The sequence below is a fragment of the Ambystoma mexicanum genome, chromosome 13 (genome assembly GCF_040938575.1).
Source record: "Ambystoma mexicanum isolate Mex_15411 chromosome 13, UKY_AmexF1_1, whole genome shotgun sequence".
NCBI lineage: Eukaryota > Metazoa > Chordata > Amphibia > Caudata > Ambystomatidae > Ambystoma > Ambystoma mexicanum.
Genome location: NC_090938.1, coordinates 6,731,236 through 6,752,815, shown reverse-complemented (window position 1 = coordinate 6,752,815; position 21,580 = coordinate 6,731,236). Strand labels below are relative to the sequence as shown.

The 21,580-nt window shown below is 47.8% G+C and overlaps 1 protein-coding gene across 2 annotated transcripts in view; it reads right to left on the bottom strand.

Moving 5' to 3' along the window:
* Positions 1–21,580, bottom strand: part of EPS8L3 (EPS8 signaling adaptor L3) — a 467,503-nt gene that overhangs the window by 90,859 nt on the left and 355,064 nt on the right. For both annotated transcript variants that reach the window (XM_069632978.1, XM_069632979.1), the window contains exons 11-12: positions 2,312–2,379; positions 1,816–1,890 (exon numbers count right to left, since the gene is read on the bottom strand). In XM_069632978.1, the coding sequence (XP_069489079.1) occupies positions 1,816–1,890; positions 2,312–2,379 (143 nt within the window). The remainder of the gene's footprint in view (positions 1–1,815; positions 1,891–2,311; positions 2,380–21,580) is intronic.

Genomic DNA, 21,580 nt, shown 5'->3' with positions numbered 1-21,580 from the left:
CCACTGCCACTCTACAGTACCTTTCCATAACGTAGACTGCCATAGACTTAAGCCTGAATTTCTCGATGATAGTATTGGAAATGTTGCCTTGCACTGCATCCTAACATACTAATCAATGTTAACAAGTGTAACACCTGGAGGAAATTGTGGACGCTAGCCTGCTGTGAATGTTGGCATCTGCCTCACTTAGATGGAATTAGGAAAGTTAGCATGTACAACACTTAATAGAACTCTGATAGAAATGATAGAAATGCGAATGTTGGCATGCACCACACCTAGAAGAAACTGTGAATGTCAATAAGTACCACACTTAGATGCAATCGTGTTTACTAGCCTGCCTCACACCCAGACGGGATATTGAAGATTAACAAGTGCCTCTCTAAGATGGAACAGAGAATGACAGCAAGAATTACAGCTAGACATGGTTGCAGGGACAGCAATGCCAGTTGGCCAATCCAGCAGAAATTTCACCCCTCTGCAGACACCTCTCAAACTTAGCCTGTGCCGCATCTAGATAGGATTGTGAATGTTAGCAGGCGCTACACTTAGATGGAAGTACGAAGGCTAGCCAATCAGACACTTAGTTGGAATTCTCGATTTTAGCATGTGCCACACTTAGATGGAATTCTCGATGTTAGCATGTGCCACACTTAGATGGAATTATGAAGATTACCAAGCACAGCACTTAAAAGGAATTGAGAATGTTAGCATGTCCCACACTTAGATAGAATTGAGAACATTAGCCTGCGCCGTATCTAGATAGGATTGTGAATGTTAGCATGTGCCACGCTTAGAATAGAGAACATTAGCCTGCACCACATCTAGATAGGATTGTGAATGTTAGCAAGTGCCACACTTAGAATAGAGAACATTAGCCTGCGCCACATCTAGATAGGATTGTGAATGTTAGCAAGTGCCACACTTAGAATTGAGAACATTAGCCTGCGCCACATCTAGATAGGATTGTGAATGTTAGCATGTGCCGCACTTAGATAGAATTGAGAACATTAGCCTGCGCCATATCTAGATAGGATTGTGAATGTTAGCAAGTGCCACACTTAGAATTGAGAACATTAGCCTGCGCCACATCTAGATAGGATTGGGAATGTTAGCAAGTGCCACACTTAGAATTGAGAACATTAGCCTGCGCCACATCTAGATAGGATTGTGAATGTTAGCATGTGCCGCACTTAGATAGAATTGAGAACATTAGCCTGCGCCATTTCTAGATAGGATTGTGAATGTTAGCATGTGCCGCACTTAGATAGAATTGAGAACATTAGCCTGCGCCGTATCTAGATAGGATTGTGAATGTTAGCATGTGCCACACTTAGAATAGAGAACATTAGCCTGCGCCATATCTAGATAGGATTGTGAATGTTAGCATGTTAAATGTCATATAACCCACTAACCAATATAAGCTCAATCTCTCTGCATACTTATCTCACTCAAAAAACTCACACAAACATCTCTTGCACAACAAGCTTCACGCACTTATCCACACCGCAGCAACACATAAGCCGCACCAACAGCACACGCGGACTGACACCAATCCAATACTTGCACCAAAGCTCAGAACCCGGTGTCTACCGAGTTGAAGCTGCCAACAGCACGCCACTCCTATCAATATCCTACTCCCTCTTCACCTTACTAACCCATCCCACCTTCTCATTTACAGATCCGCCAGAGCGCCTGGGGACCAATTCTGTTGGTGACGGTGCACGGTACAAATACCTTTGACATTAACATAACATATTTCTTTTGCACATTCTGTCATAAGGGGATAAACAACGCAACTCGGTGTGTCCCACTTACGAAAGACAGCGCAGAAAAGAGGATGTGCGCCAGGTCGGGGGCACTCGGCTCCTGGATCCCAGCGCCAATCTTCCCCTGGAAAGCAAATGACAAGGGTTAATTTCAGAATGTCTCCCAGCTGGACCTCCCCCCACACCCATGGATACGAGCAGCCACCAGCACCCGCGCAGCCTTGCTATGATAGCCGAGGGCTTAAGAGCACCCACCCGTGACACCCATCACCTAGCAGGACCCGCGTGCACCCTCTGCACACATGATTCAGCCAACACCACATCCCTCAGGCCTGGCACCCACGCGTGCCTTGGAGTCTTCACATGTGGGTGCAGGCTTTCCTTCCTCTCAGGGCGAGCAGGATTGGAACCCCATGTCTTCTGTGCATCCAACACTTGCTTGGTTCTGTCTCGCCGCTGAGGTCTTTCCTTGGCTCACCCCACAGTTCCCACAGGGACCTCACTACAGCGCCTTGTAGTGAGGTCCAGGCAGTCTTGGCACTCACCAGCAGGTTGAAGGCATACTTTATCTTCTGGAAAGTGTCATTATATCGGTAATCGGGTGGCAGCTTCCCTGGGAAAACAAGAAGAAAAGGCAGAACCATTTCAGGAAACGTGAATTTCAGACAATATGAATCTATTGGAAGGTGAGACATGACAGGTGGTGAATCAATGGGAAGGTGAGACATGACAGATGGTGAATCAATGGGAAGGTGGGACATGACAGGGGGTAAATCTATTGGAAGGTGGGACATGGCAGGTGGAGTTTCTATTGGAAGGTGGGCCATGACAGGTGGTGAATCTATTGGAAGGTGGGACATGACAGGTGGTGAATCTATTGGAAGGTGGGACATGACAGGGCGTGAATCTATTGGAAGGTGGAACATCACAGGGGTGAATCTATTGGAAGGTGGGACATCACAGGTGGTGAATCTATTGGAAGGTGGGACATGACAGTGGGTGAATCTATAGGAAGGTGGGACATCACAGGTGGTGAATCTATTGGAAGGTGGGACATGACAGGTGGTGAATCTATTGGAAGGTAGGACATGACAGGTGGGGAATCTATTGGAAGGTGGGACATGACAGGTGGTGCATGTATTGTAAGGTGGGACATGACAGGGGTGAATCTATTGGAAGGTGGGACATGACAGGTGGTTAATCTATTGGAAGGTGGGACATGGCAGGTGGAGTTTCTATTGGAATGTGGGACATCACAGGGTGTGAATCTATTGAAACGTAGGACATCACAGGTGGTGAATGTATTGGAAGGTGGGACATCACAGGGTGGGTGAATCTATTGGAAGGTGGGACATCACAGTGAGTGAATCTATGGGAAGGTGGGACATCACAGGTGGTGAATCTATTGGAAGGCTGGACATGACAGGTGGTAAATCTATTGGAAGGTGGGACATGACAGGTGGTCAATCTATTGGAAGGTGGACATCACAGGTGGTGAATCTATGGGAAGGTGGGACATGACAGGTGGTGAATCTATTGGTAGGTGGGACATCACAGGCGGTGAATATATTGGAAGGTGGGACATGACAGGGGGTGAATCTATTGGAAGGTGGGACATGACAGGTTGTGAATCTATTGGAAGGTGGACATCACAGGTGGTGAATCTATGGGAAGGTGGGACATGACAGGTGGTGAATCTATTGGTAGGTGGGACATCAGAGGCAGTGAATATATTGGAAGGTGGGACATGACAGGGGGTGAATCTATTGGAAGATGGGACATGACAGGTTGTGAATTTATTGGAAGGTGGGACATGACAGGTCGTGAATCTATTGGAAGGTGGGACATGACAGGGGGTGAATCTGTTGGAAGGTGGGACATGACAGGTGGTGAATCTATTTGATGGTGGAACATCACAGGTGGTGAATGTATTGGAAGGTGGGACATGACAGGTCGTGATTCTATGAGAAGGTTGGACATGACAGGTGGGGAATCTATAGGAAGGTGGGACATCACAGGGGGTGTATCTATTGGAAGGTGGGACAATCACAGGGGGTGAATCTATTGGAAGGTGGGACATGACAGGTGGTGAATCTATGGGAAGGTGGAACATCACAGGGATGAATCTATGGGAAGGTGGGACATCGCAGGGGGAGAATCTATTTGAAGGTGGGACATGACAGGTGGAGAAACTATTGGAAGGTGGGACATGACAGGTGGTGAATCTATTGGAATGTGGGACATCACAGGGGGTGAATCTATTGAAACGTAGGATATCACAGGTGGTGAATCTATTGGAAGGTGGGACATCACAGGGTGGGTGAATCTATTGGAAGGTGGGACATGACAGTGGGTGAATCTATGGGAAGGTGGGACATCACAGGTGGTGAATCTATTGGAAGGCTGGACATCACAGGTGGTGAATCTATTGGAAGGTGGGACATCAAAGGGGAGGCAAATCTATTGGAAGTTGGGACATCAAAGGGGAGGCAAATTTATTGGAAGTTGGGACATCACAGGTGGTGAATCTATTGGAAGGTGGGACATCACAGGTGGTGAATCGATTGTAAGGTGGGACATCACAGGTGGTGAATCTATGGGAAGGTGGGATATGACAGGTAGTGAATCCATGGGAAGGAGGGACATGACAGGTGGTGAATCTATGGGACGGTGGGACATCGCAGGGGTGTTGAATCTATTGGAAGGTGGGACATGACAGTGGGTGAATCTATGGGAAGGTGGGACATCACAGTTGGTGAATCTTTTGGAAGGCTGGACATCACAGGTGGTGAATCTATTGGAAGGTGGGACATCAAAGGGGAGGCAAATCTATTGGAAGTTGGGACATCAAAGGGGAGGCAAATCTATTGGAAGTTGGGACATCACAGGTGGTGAATCTATTGGTAGGTGGGACATCACAGGCGGTGAATATATTGGAAGGTGGGACATGACAGGGGGTGAATCTATTGGAAAGTGGGACATGACAGGTTGTGAATCTATTGGAAGGTGGACATCACAGGTGGTGAATCTATGGGAAGGTGGGACATGACAGGTGGTGAATCGATTGGTAGGTGGGACATGACAGGTGGTGAATCTTTTGGAAGGTGGAACATGACAGGTGGTGAATCTATTTGATGGTGGGACATCACAGGTGGTGAATCTATTGGAAGGTGGGACATGACAGGTCGTGATTCTATGGGAAGGTGGGACATGACAGGTGGTGAATCTATTGGAAGGTGGGACATCACAGGGGGTGTATCTATTGGAAAGTGGGACAATCACAGGGGGTGAATCTATTGGAAGGTGGGCCATGACAGGTGGTGAATCTATGGGAAGGTGGAACATCACAGGGGGTGAATCTATTGAAATGTAGGATATCACAGGTGGTGAATCTATTGGAAGGTGGGACATCACAGGGGTGAATCTATGGGAAGGTGGGACATCGCAGGGGGTGAATCTATTTGAAGGTGGGACATGACAGGTGGAGAAACTATTGGATGGTGGGACATGACAGGTGGTGAATCAATTGGAATGTGGGACATCACAGGGGTGAATCTATTGAAACGTAGGATATCACAGGTGGTGAATCTATTGGAAGGTGGGACATCACAGGGAGAGTGAATCTATTGGAAGGTGGGACATGACAGTGGGTGAATCTATGGGAAGGTGGGACATCACAGGTGGTGAATCTATTAGAAGGCTGGACAGCAAAGGGGAAGCAAATCTATTGGAAGTTGGGACATCAAAGGGGAGGCAAATCTATTGGAAGGTGGGACATGACAGGTGGTGAATCTATTGGAATGTGGGACATCACAGGGTGTGAATCTATTGAAACGTAGGACATCACAGGTGGTGAATGTATTGGAAGGTGGGAAATCACAGGGTGGGTGAATCTATTGGAAGGTGGGACATCACAGTGAGTGAATCTATGGGAAGGTGGGACATCACAGGTGGTGAATCTATTGGAAGGCTGGACATGACAGGTGGTAAATCTATTGGAAGGTGGGACATGACAGGTGGTCAATCTATTGGAAGGTGGACATCACAGGTGGTGAATCTATGGGAAGGTGGGACATGACAGGTGGTGAATCTATTGGTAGGTGGGACATCACAGGCGGTGAATATATTGGAAGGTGGGACATGACAGGGGGTGAATCTATTGGAAGGTGGGACATGACAGGTTGTGAATCTATTGGAGGGTGGACATCACAGGTGGTGAATCTATGGGAAGGTGGGACATGACAGATGGTGAATCTATTGGTAGGTGGGACATCACAGGCAGTGAATATATTGGAAGGTGGGACATGACAGGGGGTGAATCTATTGGAAGGTGGGACATGACAGGTTGTGAATTTATTGGAAGGTGGGACATGACAGGTCGTGAATCTATTGGAAGGTGGGACATGACAGGGGGTGAATCTGTTGGAAGGTGGGACATGACAGGTGGTGAATCTATTTGATGGTGGAACATCACAGGTGGTGAATCTATTGGAAGGTGGGACATGACAGGTTGTGATTCTATGGGAAGGTTGGACATGACAGGTGGGGAATCCATAGGAAGGTGGGACATCACAGGGGGTGTATCTATTGGAAGGTGGGACAATCACAGGTGGTGAATCTATTGGAAGGTGGGACATGACAGGTGGTGAATCTATGGGAAGGTGGAACATCACAGGGGTGAATCTATGGGAAGGTGGGACATCGCAGGGGGTGAATCTATTTGAAGGTGGGACATGACAGGTGGAGAAACTATTGGAAGGTGGGACATGACAGGTGGTGAATCTATTGGAATGTGGGACATCACAGGGGGTGAATCTATTGAAACGTAGGATGTCACAGGTGGTGAATCTATTGGAAGGTGGGACATCACAGGGTGGGTGAATCTATTGGAAGGTGGGACATGACAGTGGGTGAATCTATGGGAAGGTGGGACATCACAGGTGGTGAATCTATTGGAAGGCTGGACATCACAGGTGGTGAATCTATTGGAAGGTGGGACATCAAAGGGGAGGCAAATCTATTGGAAGTTGGGACATCAAAGGGGAGGCAAATTTATTGGAAGTTGGGACATCACAGGTGGTGAATCTATTGGAAGGTGGGACATCACAGGTGGTGAATCGATTGGAAGGTGGGACATCACAGGTGGTGAATCTATGGGAAGGTGGGATATGACAGGTAGTGAATCCATGGGAAGGTGGGACATGACAGGTGGTGAATCTATGGGACGGTGGGACATCGCAGGGGTGGTGAATCTATTGGAAAGTGGGACATGACAGTGGGTGAATCTATGGGAAGGTGGGACATCACAGTTGGTGAATCTTTTGGAAGGCTGGACATCACAGGTGGTGAATCTATTGGAAGGTGGGACATCAAAGGGGAGGAAAATCTATTGGAAGTTGGGACATCAAAGGGGAGGCAAATCTATTGGAAGTTGGGACATCACAGGTGGAGAATCTATTGGTAGGTGGGACATCACAGGCGGTGAATATATTGGAAGGTGGGACATGACAGGGGGTGAATCTATTGGAAGGTGGGACATGACAGATTGTGAATCTATTGGAAGGTGGACATCACAGGTGGTGAATCTATGGGAAGGTGGGACATGACAGGTGGTGAATCTATTGGTAGGTGGGACATGACAGGTGGTGAATCTTTTGAAAGGTGGAACATGACAGGTGGTGAATCTATTTGATGGTGGGACATGACAGGTGGAGAAACTATTGGAAGGTGGGACATGACAGGTGGTGAATCTATTGGAATGTGGGACATCACAGGGGGTGAATCTATTGAAACGTAGGATGTCACAGGTGGTGAATCTATTGGAAGGTGGGACATCACAGGGTTGGTGAATCTATGGGAAGGTGGGACATCGCAGGGGGTGAATCTATTTGAAGGTGGGACATGACAGGTGGAGAAACTATTGGATGGTGGGACATGACAGGTGGTGAATCAATTGGAATGTGGGACATCACAGGGGGTGAATCTATTGAAACGTAGGATGTCACAGGTGGTGAATCTATTGGAAGGTGGGACATCACAGGGTGAGTGAATGTATTGGAAGGTGGGACATGACAGTGGGTGAATCTATGGGAAGGTGGGACATCACAGGTGGTGAATCTATTGGAAGGCTGGACAGCAAAGGGGAAGCAAATCTATTGGAAGTTGGGACATCAAAGGGGAGGCAAATCTATTGGAAGGTGGGACATGACAGGTGGTGAATCTATTGGAATGTGGGACATCACAGGGTGTGAATCTATTGAAACGTAGGACATCACAGGTGGTGAATGTATTGGAAGGTGGGACATCACAGGGTGGGTGAATCTATTGGAAGGTGGGACATCACAGTGAGTGAATCTATGGGAAGGTGGGACATCACAGGTGGTGAATCTATTGGAAGGCTGGACATGACAGGTGGTAAATCTATTGGAAGGTGGGACATGACAGGTGGTCAATCTATTGGAAGGTGGACATCACAGGTGGTGAATCTATGGGAAGGTGGGACATGACAGGTGGTGAATCTATTGGTAGGTGGGACATCACAGGCGGTGAATATATTGGAAGGTGGGACATGACAGGGGGTGAATCTATTGGAAGGTGGGACATGACAGGTTGTGAATCTATTGGAAGGTGGACATCACAGGTGGAGAATCTATGGGAAGGTGGGACATGACAGGTGGCGAATCTATTGGTAGGTGGGACATCACAGGCAGTGAATATATTGGAAGGTGGGACATGACAGGGGGTGAATCTATTGGAAGGTGGGACATGACAGGTTGTGAATTTATTGGAAGGTGGGACATGACAGGTCGTGAATCTATTGGAAGGTGGGACATGACAGGGGGTGAATCTGTTGGAAGGTGGGACATGACAGGTGGTGAATCTATTTGATGGTGGAACATCACAGGTGGTGAATCTATTGGAAGGTGGGACATGACAGGTCGTGATTCTATGGGAAGGTTGGAAATGACAGGTGGGGAATCTATAGGAAGGTGGGACAACACCGGGGGTGTATCTATTGGAAGGTGGGACAATCACAGGGGGTGAATCTATTGGAAGGTGGGACATGACAGGTGGTGAATCTATGGGAAGGTGGAACATCACAGGGGTGAATCTATGGGAAGGTGGGACATCGCAGGGGGTGAATCTATTTGAAGGTGGGACATGACAGGTGGAGAAACTATTGGAAGGTGGGACATGACAGGTGGTGAATCTATTGGAATGTGGGACATCACAGGGGGTGAATCTATTGAAACGTAGGATGTCACAGGTGGTGAATCTATTGGAAGGTGGGACATCACAGGGTGGGTGAATCTATTGGAAGGTGGGACATGACAGTGGGTGAATCTATGGGAAGGTGGGACATCACAGGTGGTGAATCTATTGGAAGGCTGGACATCACAGGTGGTGAATCTATTGGAAGGTGGGACATCAAAGGGGAGGCAAATCTATTGGAAGTTGGGACATCAAAGGGGAGGCAAATTTATTGGAAGTTGGGACATCACAGGTGGTGAATCTATTGGAAGGTGGGACATCACAGGTGGTGAATCGATTGGAAGGTGGGACATCACAGGTGGTGAATCTATGGGAAGGTGGGATATGACAGGTAGTGAATCCATGGGAAGGTGGGACATGACAGGTGGTGAATCTATGGGACGGTGGGACATCGCAGGGGTGGTGAATCTATTGGAAGGTGGGACATGACAGTGGGTGAATCTATGGGAAGGTGGGACATCACAGTTGGTGAATCTTTTGGAAGGCTGGACATCACAGGTGGTGAATCTATTGGAAGGTGGGACATCAAAGGGGAGGCAAATCTATTGGAAGTTGGGACATCAAAGGGGAGGCAAATCTATTGGAAGTTGGGACATCACAGGTGGTGAATCTATTGGTAGGTGGGACATCACAGGCGGTGAATATATTGGAAGGTGGGACATGACAGGGGGTGAATCTATTGGAAGGTGGGACATGACAGATTGTGAATCTATTGGAAGGTGGACATCACAGGTGGTGAATCTATGGGAAGGTGGGACATGACAGGTGGTGAATCTATTGGTAGGTGGGACATGACAGGTGGTGAATCTTTTGAAAGGTGGAACATGACAGGTGGTGAATCTATTTGATGGTGGGACATCACAGGTGGTGAATCTATTGGAAGGTGGGACATGACAGGTCGTGATTCTATGGGAAGGTGGGACATGACAGGTGGTGAATCTATTGGAAGGTGGGACATCACAGGGGGTGTATCTATTGGAAAGTGGGACAATCACAGGGGGTGAATCTATTGGAAGGTGGGCCATGACAGGTGGTGAATCTATGGGAAGGTGGAACATCACAGGGGGTGAATCTATTGAAATGTAGGATATCACAGGTGGTGAATCTATTGGAAGGTGGGACATCACAGGGGTGAATCTATGGGAAGGTGGGACATCGCAGGGGGTGAATCTATTTGAAGGTGGGACATGACAGGTGGAGAAACTATTGGAAGGTGGGACATGACAGGTGGTGAATCAATTGGAATGTGGGACATCACAGGGGGTGAATCTATTGAAACGTAGGATATCACAGGTGGTGAATCTATTGGAAGGTGGGACATCACAGGGTGAGTGAATCTATTGGAAGGTGGGACATGACAGTGGGTGAATCTATGGGAAGGTGGGACATCACAGGTGGTTAATCTATTGGAAGGCTGGACATCAAAGGGGAAGCAAATCTATTGGAAGTTGGGACATCAAAGGGGAGGCAAATCTATTGGAAGTTGGGACATCACAGGTGGTGAATCTATTGGAAGGCTGGACATCAAAGGGGAGGCAAATCTATCGGAAGTTGGGACATCAAAGGGGAGGCAAATCTATTGGAAGTTGGGACATCACAGGTGGTGAATCTATTGGAAGGTGGGACATCACAGGTTGTGAATCGATTGGAAGGTGGGACATCACAGGTGGTGAATCTATTGGAAGGTGGGACATGACAGGTGGTGAATCTATGGGAAGGTGGGGCATCACAGGTGGTGAATCTATTTGATGGTGGGACATCACAGGTGGTGAATCTATTGGAAGGTGGGACATCACAGGGGAGGCAAATCTATTGGAAGGTGGGACATGACAGGTGGTGAATCTATGGGAAGGAGGGGCATCACAGGTGGTGAATCTATTGGAAGGTGGGACATCACAGGGGGTGAATCTATTGGAAGGTGGCACATGACAGGTGGGGAATCTTTTGGAAGGTGGGACATGACAGGTGGTGAATCTATGCGAAGGTGGGACACCACAGGTGGTGAATCTATTGGAAGGTGGGACATCACAGGTGGTGAATCTATTGGAAGGTGGCACATGACAGGTGGTGAATCTATTGGAAGGTGGGACATGACAGGTGGTGAATCTATGGGAAGGTGGGGCATGACAGGTGCTGAATCTATGGGAAGGTGGGACATCACAGGGGGGTGAATATATTGGAAGGTGGACATGACAGGGGTTGAATCTATTGGAAGGTGGGGCATGACAGGTGGTGAATCTATTGGAAGGTGGGACATGACAGAGGGTTAATCTGTTGGAAGGTGGGACATGACAGGTGGTGAATCGATTTGATGGTGGGACATCACAGTTGGTGAATTTATTGGAAGGTGGGACATGACAGGTGGTGATTCTATGGGAAGGTGGGACATGACAGGTGGTGAATCTATTTGATGGTGGGACATCACAGGTGGTGAATCTATTGGAAGGTGGGACATCGCAGGGGAGGCAAATCTATTGGAAGGTGGGACATGACAGGTGGTGAATCTATGGGAAGGTGGGTCATCACAGGGGGTGTATATATTGGAAGGTGGGACATCACAGGTGGTGAATCTATTGGAAGGTGGGACATGACAGGTGGTGAATCTATTGGAAGGTGGGACATGACAGGTGGTGAATCTATTGGAAGGTGGGACATCACAGCTGTTGTATCTATTGGAAGGTGGGACATGACAGGTGGTGAATCTATTGGAAGGTGGGACATCACGGGTGGTGAATCTATTGGAAGGTGGAACATGACAGGTGGTGAATCTATTGGAAGGTGGGACATGACAGGTGGTGAATCTATGGGAAGAAAGGACATGACAGGTGGTGAATCTATTGGAAGGAAGGACATCACAGGTGGTGAATATATTGGAAGGTGGGACATGACAGGTGGTGAATCTATTGGAAGGTGAGACATACCAGGTGGTGAATCTATTGGAAGGTGGAACATGACAGGTGGTGAATCTATTGGAAGGTGGGACATGACAGGTGGTGAATCTATTGGAAGGTGGGACGTCACAGGTGGTGAATCTATTGGAAGCTGGGACATGACAGGTGGTGAATCTATTGGAAGGTGGGACATGACAGGTAGTGAATCTATTGGAAGGTGGGACATGACAGGGGGTGAATCTATTGGAAGGTGGGACATGACAGGTGGTGAATCTATTGGAAGAAAGGACATGACAGGTGGTGAATCTATTGGAAGGTAGGACATCACAGGTCGTGAATCCATTGGAAAGTGAGACATGACAGGTGGTGAATCTATTGGAAGGTGGAACATGACAGGTGGTGAATCTATTGGAAGGTGGGACATGACAGGTGGTGAATCTATTGGAAGGTGGAACATCACAGGTGGTGCATCTATTGGACGTTGGGGCATGACTGGTGGTGAATCTATTGGAAGGTTGGAGATCACAGGGGGTGAATCTATTGGAAGAAAGGACATGACAGGTGGTGAATCTATTGGAAGGTGGGACATGACAGGTGGTGAATCTATTGGTAGGTGGGACATCACAGCTGTTGTATCTATTGGAAGGTGGGACATGACAGGTGGTGAATCTATTGGAAGGTGGGACATCACAGGTGGTGAATCTATTGGAAGGTGGAACATGACAGGTGGTGAATCTATTGGAAGGTGGGACATGACAGGTGGTGAATCTATTGGAAGGTGGAACATCACAGGTGGTGAATCTATTGGACGTTGGGGCATGACTGGTGGTGAATCTATTGGAAGGTGGGACATGACAGGTGGTGAATCTATTGGAAGGTGGGACATCACAGGTGGTGAATCTATTGGAAGGTGGGACATGACAGGTGGTGAATCTATTGGAAGATGAGACATGACATGTGGTGAATCTATTGGAAGGTGGATCATAACAGGTGGTGAATCTATTGGAAGGTGGGACATCACAGGTGGTGAATCTATTGGACGTTGGGGCAAGACTGGTGGTGAATCTATTGGAAAGTGGGACATCACAGGGGGTGAATATATTGGAAGGTGGGACATCACAGGTGGTGAATCTATTGGACGTTGGGGCATGACTGGTGGTGAATCTATTGGAAGGTGGGACATGACAGGTGGTGAATCTATTGGAAGGTGGGGCATCACAGGTGTTGAATCTATTGGAATGTGGAACATCACAGGTGGTGAATCTATTGGACGTTGGGGCATGACTGGTGGTGAATCTATTGGAAGGTGGGACATCACAGGTGGTGAATCTATTGGAAGGTGGAACATCACAGGTGGTGAATCTATTGGACGTTGGGGCATGACTGGTGGTGAATCTGTTGGAAGGTGGGACATGACAGGTGGTGAATCTATTGGAAGGTGGGGCATCACAGGTGGTGAATCTATTGGAAGGTGGGACATGACAGGTGGTGAATCTATTGGAAGGTGGGACATCACAGGTGGTGAATCTATTGGAAGGTGGGACATGACAGGTGGTGAATCTATTGGAAGTTGAGACATGACAGGTGGTGAATCTATTGGAAGGTGGGACATGACAGGTGGTGAATCTATTGGAAGATGGGACATGACAGGTGGTGAATCTATTGGAAGGTGGGACGTCACAGGTGGTGAATCTATTGGAAGGTGGGACATGACAGGTGGTGAATCTATTGGAAGGTGGGACATCACAGCTGTTGTATCTATTGGAAGGTGGGACATGACAGGGGGTGAATCTATTGGAAGGTGGGACATCACAGGGGGTGAATCTATTGGAAGGTGGGACATCACAGGGGGTGAATCTATTGGAAGTTGGGACATCACAGGTCGTGAATCTATTGAAAGGTTTGGCATGACATTGGGTGAATCTATTGGATGGTGGGACATCACAGGTGGTGAATCTATTGGAAGGTGGGACATGACAGGTGTTGAATCTATTGGAAGGTGGACATGATGGGGTGAATCTATTGGAAGGTGGGACATCACAGGTGGTGAATCTATTGGAAGGTGGGACATCACAGGGGGTGAATCTATTGGAAGGTGGCACATGACAGGTGGGGAATCTTTTGGAAGGTGGGACATGACAGGTGGTGAATCTATGCGAAGGTGGGACACCACAGGTGGTGAATCTATTGGAAGGTGGGACATCACAGGTGGTGAATCTATTGGAAGGTGGCACATGACAGGTGGTGAATCTATTGGAAGGTGGGACATGACAGGTGGTGAATCTATGGGAAGGTGGGGCATGACAGGTGCTGAATCTATGGGAAGGTGGGACATCACAGGGGGGTGAATATATTGGAAGGTGGACATGACAGGGGTTGAATCTATTGGAAGGTGGGGCATGACAGGTGGTGAATCTATTGGAAGGTGGGACATGACAGAGGGTTAATCTGTTGGAAGGTGGGACATGACAGGTGGTGAATCGATTTGATGGTGGGACATCACAGTTGGTGAATTTATTGGAAGGTGGGACATGACAGGTGGTGATTCTATGGGAAGGTGGGACATGACAGGTGGTGAATCTATTTGATGGTGGGACATCACAGGTGGTGAATCTATTGGAAGGTGGGACATCGCAGGGGAGGCAAATCTATTGGAAGGTGGGACATGACAGGTGGTGAATCTATGGGAAGGTGGGTCATCACAGGGGGTGTATCTATTGGAAGGTGGGACATCACAGGTGGTGAATCTATTGGAAGGTGGGACATGACAGGTGGTGAATCTATTGGAAGGTGGGACATGACAGGTGGTGAATCTATTGGAAGGTGGGACATCACAGCTGTTGTATCTATTGGAAGGTGGGACATGACAGGTGGTGAATCTATTGGAAGGTGGGACATCACGGGTGGTGAATCTATTGGAAGGTGGAACATGACAGGTGGTGAATCTATTGGAAGGTGGGACATGACAGGTGGTGAATCTATGGGAAGAAAGGACATGACAGGTGGTGAATCTATTGGAAGGAAGGACATCACAGGTGGTGAATATATTGGAAGGTGGGACATGACAGGTGGTGAATCTATTGGAAGGTGAGACATACCAGGTGGTGAATCTATTGGAAGGTGGAACATGACAGGTGGTGAATCTATTGGAAGGTGGGACATGACAGGTGGTGAATCTATTGGAAGGTGGGACGTCACAGGTGGTGAATCTATTGGAAGCTGGGACATGACAGGTGGTGAATCTATTGGAAGGTGGGACATGACAGGTAGTGAATCTATTGGAAGGTGGGACATGACAGGGGGTGAATCTATTGGAAGGTGGGACATGACAGGTGGTGAATCTATTGGAAGAAAGGACATGACAGGTGGTGAATCTATTGGAAGGTAGGACATCACAGGTCGTGAATCCATTGGAAAGTGAGACATGACAGGTGGTGAATCTATTGGAAGGTGGAACATGACAGGTGGTGAATCTATTGGAAGGTGGGACATGACAGGTGGTGAATCTATTGGAAGGTGGAACATCACAGGTGGTGCATCTATTGGACGTTGGGGCATGACTGGTGGTGAATCTATTGGAAGGTTGGAGATCACAGGGGGTGAATCTATTGGAAGAAAGGACATGACAGGTGGTGAATCTATTGGAAGGTGGGACATGACAGGTGGTGAATCTATTGGTAGGTGGGACATCACAGCTGTTGTATCTATTGGAAGGTGGGACATGACAGGTGGTGAATCTATTGGAAGGTGGGACATCACAGGTGGTGAATCTATTGGAAGGTGGAACATGACAGGTGGTGAATCTATTGGAAGGTGGGACATGACAGGTGGTGAATCTATTGGAAGGTGGAACATCACAGGTGGTGAATCTATTGGACGTTGGGGCATGACTGGTGGTGAATCTATTGGAAGGTTTGACATCACAGGGGGTGAATCTATTGGAAGGTGGGATATGACAGGTGGTTAATCTATTGGAAGGTGGGACATCACAGGTGGTGAATCTATTGGAAGGTGGGACATGACAGGTGGTGAATCTATTGGAAGATGAGACATGACATGTGGTGAATCTATTGGAAGGTGGATCATAACAGGTGGTGAATCTATTGGAAGGTGGGACATCACAGGTGGTGAATCTATTGGACGTTGGGGCAAGACTGGTGGTGAATCTATTGGAAAGTGGGACATCACAGGGGGTGAATATATTGGAAGGTGGGACATCACAGGTGGTGAATCTATTGGACGTTGGGGCATGACTGGTGGTGAATCTATTGGAAGGTGGGACATGACAGGTGGTGAATCTATTGGAAGGTGGGGCATCACAGGTGTTGAATCTATTGGAATGTGGAACATCACAGGTGGCGAATCTATTGGACGTTGGGGCATGACTGGTGGTGAATCTATTGGAAGGTGGGACATCACAGGTGGTGAATCTATTGGAAGGTGGAACATCACAGGTGGTGAATCTATTGGACGTTGGGTCATGACTGGTGGTGAATCTGTTGGAAGGTGGGACATGACAGGTGGTGAATCTATTGGAAGGTGGGGCATCACAGGTGCTGAATCTATTGGAAGGTGGGACATGACAGGTGGTGAATCTATTGGAAGGTGGGACATCACAGGTGGTGAATCTATTGGAAGGTGGGACATGACAGGTGGTGAATCTATTGGAAGGTGAGACATGACAGGTGGTGAATCTATTGGAAGGTGGGACATGACAGGTGGTGAATCTATTGGAAGGTGGGACATGACAGGTGGTGAATCTATTGGAAGGTGGGACGTCACAGGTGGTGAATCTATTGGAAGGTGGGACATGACAGGTGGTGAATCTATTGGAAGGTGGGACATCACAGCTGTTGTATCTATTGGAAGGTGGGACATGACAGGGGGTGAATCTATTGGAAGGTGGGACATCACAGGGGGTGAATCTATTGGAAGGTGGGACATCACAGGGGGTGAATCTATTGGAAGTTGGGACATCACAGGTCGTGAATCTATTGAAAGGTTTGGCATGACATTGGGTGAATCTATTGGATGGTGGGACATCACAGGTGGTGAATCTATTGGAAGGTGGGACATGACAGGTGTTGAATCTATTGGAAGGTGGACATGATGGGGTGAATCTATTGGAAGGTGGGACATGACAGGTGGTAAATCTATTGGAAGGTGGGACATGACAAGTGGTGAATCTTTTGGAAGGTGGGACATGGCAGGTGGTGAATCTTTTGGAAGGTGGGACATGACAGGGGGTGAATCTTTTGGAAGGTGGGACATGACAGGTGGTGAAACTATTGGAAGGTGCGACATGACAGATGGTGAATCTATTGGAAGGTTGCATATGACAGGTGGTGAATCTATTGGAAGGTGGGACATGACAGGTGGTGAATCTATTGGAAGGTGGGACATGACAGTTGGTGAATTTATTGTAAGGTGGAACATCACAGGTGGTGAATCTATTGGGAGGTGGGACATCACAGATGGAAGGTGGGACATGACAGTTGATGAATTTATTGGAAGGTGGAACATCACAGGTGGTGAATCTATTGGACGTTGGGTCATGACTGGTGGTGAATCTATTGGAAGGTGGGACATCACAGGGGGTGAATCTATTCGAAGAAAGGACATGACAGGTGGTGAATCTATTGGAAGGGAGGACATCACAGGTGGTGAATATATTAGAAGGTGGGACATCACAGGTGGTGAATCTATTGGAAGGTGGGACATGACAGGGTGTGAATCTATTGGAACGTGGGACATGACAGGGCGTGAATCTATTGGAAGGTGGAACATCACAGGGGTGAATCTATTGGAAGGTGGGACATGACAGGGGGTGAATCTATTTGCAGGTGGGACATGACAGGTGGTGAATCTATTGGAAGGTGGGACATGACAGGTGGTGAATCTATTGGAAGGTGAGACATGACAGGTTGTGAATCTATTAGAAGTTGGGACATCAGAGGTGGTGAATCTATTGGAAGGTGGGACATGACAGTTGGTGAATCTATTGGAAGGTGGGACGTCACAGGTTGTGAATCTATTGGAAGGTGGGACATGACAGGTGGTGAATCTATTGGAAGGTGGGACATCACAGCTGTTGTATCTATTGGAAGGTGGGACATGACAGGGGGTGAATCTATTGGAAGGTGGGACATCACAGGGGGTGAATCTATTGGAAGGTGGGACATCACAGGTCGTGAATCTATTGAAAGGTGGGGCATGACATTGGGTGAATCTATTGGATGGTGGGACATCACAGGTGGTGAATCTATTGGAAGGTGGGACATGACAGGTGGTGAATCTCTGGGAAGGTGGGACATGACAGGTGTTGAATCTATTTGAAGGTGGGACATGATGGGGTGAATCTATTGGAAGGTGGGACATGAAAGGTGTTGAATCTATTGGAAGGTGGGACATGACAGGGGGTGAATCTATTGGATGGTGGGACATCACAGGTGGTGAATCTATTGGAAGGTGGGACATGACAGGTGGTGAATCTATTGGAAGGTGGGACATGACAGGTGGTGAATGTATTTGAAGGTGTGACAGTCTTTAGGAGGATCTAGATCCAGGCCTTCAATGGATCTAGGAGCAGTCTTTAGGTGGCTCTAGGTCCAGGAATTCAGTGGATCTAGGGACATGCATTCAGTGGATCTGGGGACAGTCTTTAGGTGGATCTCGGTCAGGCATTCAGTGGATCTAGGGACAGTTTTCAGGTGGATCTAGGTCCAGTCCTTCAATGGATCTAGGAGCAGTCTTTACATGGATCTAGTTCCAGTCATCCAGTGGATCTATGGACAGTCTTCAGGTGGATCTAGGTCAGGCATTCAGTGGATCTATGTCCAGGCATTCAGTGGATCTGGGGACAGTCTTTAGGTGGATCTAGGTCCAGGCATTCAGTGGATCTAGGGACAGTCTTTAGGTGGATCTAGGCACTCGCATTCAGTGGATCTAGGGACAGCCATTAGGTGGATCTAGGGACAGTCTTTAGGTGGATCTAGGTCCAGGTATTCAGTGGATCTGGGGACAGTCTTTAGGTGGATCTAGGTCAGGCATTCAGTGGATCTAGGGACAGTATTTAGTTGGATCTAGGTCCAGGTATTCATTGGATCTAGGGACAGTCTTTAGGTGGATCTAGGCACTGGCATTCAGTGGATCTAGGAACAGGCATTCAGTGGATGTTGAACCAATCTTTAGGTGGATCTAGGTCCAGGCATTCAGTGGATCTGAGGACAGTCTTTACGTGGATCTAGGTCCAGGTATTCATTGGATCTAGGGACATTCTTTAGGTGGATCTAGGCACTGGCATTCAGTGCATCTAGGGACAGGCGTTCAGTGGATCTTGAACCAATCTTTAGGTGGATCTAGGTCCAGGCATTCAGTGGATCTGAGGACAGTCTTTAGGTGGATCTAGGCCCAGGAATTCTGTGGATCTAGGGACAGTCTTTAGGTGGATCTAGGCACTGGCATTCAGTGGATCTAGGGACAGGTGTTCAGTGGATCTAGAACCATCTTTAGGTGGATCTAGGTCCAGGCATTAAGTGGATCTAAGGACAGTGTTTAGGTGGATCTAGGGTCAAGCATTCAGTGGATCTGATGCCAGTGTTTCCTTCTTTCAGTGGAACTAGGTTGAGTCTAGCATTGGATCAAGTTTTAATATTTTCAGTGGATCTAGGTTCTTTCTTTTACTGGATCTAAATTGGAACTAGACTTTCAGTAGATCTAGGGTCAGTTTTTAGGTGGATCTAGTTGCAGGCCTTCAATGGATCTAGGAGCAGTCTTTACATGGACCTAGGTCCAGTCATGCAATGGATCTATGGACAGTCTTTAGGTGGATCTAGGTCAGGCATTCAGTTGATTTAGCTCCAGGCATTCAGTGGATCTGGCGACAGTCTTTAGGTAGATCTAGGTCCAGGCATTCAGTGGATCTAGGGCCAGACTTTAGGTGGATCTAGGCACTGGGGCATTCAGTGGATTTAGGGACAGTCTTTAGGTGGATCTAGGGCCAGGTATTCAGTGGATCTGGGGACAGTCTTTAGGTGGATCTAGGTCCAGGCATTCAGTGGATCTGGGGAAAGTCTTTAGGTGAATCTAGGTCAAGTATTCAGTGGATCTAGGTCCAGGCATTCAGTGGATATGGGGACAGTCGTTAAGTGGATCTAGGTCCAGGCATTCAGTGGATCTGGGGACAGTCTTTAGGTGGATGTAGGTCCAGGCATTCAGTGGATCTGGGGACAGTTTTTAGGTGGATCTAGGCAATGACATTCAATGGATCTAGGCACAGGCATTCAGTGGATCTTGAACCAGTCTTTAGGTGGATCTGGGTCCAGGCATTCAGTGGATCTAGGGACAGTCTTTGCATGGCTCTAGGCACTGACATTCAGTGGATCTAGGGACAGGCGTTCAGTGGATCTAGAACCAGTCTTTAGGTGGATCCAGGTCCAGGCATCCAGTGGATCTAGGTCCAGGCATTCAGTGGATCTGGTTCTAGTCTTTCAGTGGAACTAGGTTGAGTCTAGCATTGGATCAAGGTGCAATCTTTTCAGTGGATCTAGGTTCTTTCTATTAATGGATCTAAATTGGAGCTAGACTTTCAGTAGATCTGGTGTCAGTCTTTAGGTGGATCTAGGTGCAGGCCTTAAATGGATCTAGGAGCAATCTTTACGTGGATCTAGGTCCAGTCATTCAGTGGATCTAAGGACATTCTTTAGGTGGATCTAGGTCCAAGCATTCAGTAGATCTGATGCCAGTGTTTCTGTCTTTCAGTGGAACTAGGTCGAGTCTAGCAGTGGATCAAGGTGCAATCTGTTCAGCGGATCTAGGTTCTTTCTTTTACTGGATCTATTGGAGCTAGACTTTCAGCAGATCTAGGGACGGTCTTTTGGGTGGATCTAGGTGCAGGCCTTAAATGGATCTAGGACCAGTCTTTACGTGGATCTAGGTCCAGTCATTAAGTGGATCTAGGTCCAGGCATTCAGTGGGTCTGGGGACAGTCTTTAGGTGAATCTAGGTCCAGGCATTCAGTGGATCTAGGGACAGACTTTAGGTGGATCTAGGCACTGGCATTCAGTGGATTTAGGGACAGTCTTTCGGTGGATCTAGGTCCAGGTATTCAGTTGATCTGGGGAAAGTCTTTAGGTGGATCTAGGTCCAGGCATTCAGTAGATCTGGGGACAGTCTTTAGGTGAATCTAGGTCAGGCATTCAGTGGATCTAGGTCCGGTGGATCTGGGGACAGTCTTTAAGTGGATCTAGGTCCAGGCATTCAGTGGATCTGGGGATGGTCTTTAGGTGGATCTAGGTCCAGGCATTCAGTGGATCTGGGGACAGTATTTAGGTGGATCTAGGCACTGACATTCAGTGAATCTAGGGACTGGCATTCAGTGGATCTTGAATCAGTCTTTAGGTGGATCTAGGTGCAGGCATTCCATGGATCTAGGGACAGGCGTTCAGTGGATCTTGAACCAGTCTTTAGCTGGATCCAAGTCCATGCATTCAGTGGATCTAGGTCCAGGCATTCAGTGAATCTGGTTCCAGTCTTTCAGTGGAACTAGGTCGAGTTTAGCACTGGATCAAGGTTTAATCTTTTTAGTGGATCTAGGCTCTTTCTTTTACTGGATCTAAATTGGAGCTAGACTTTCAGTAGATCTAGCATCAG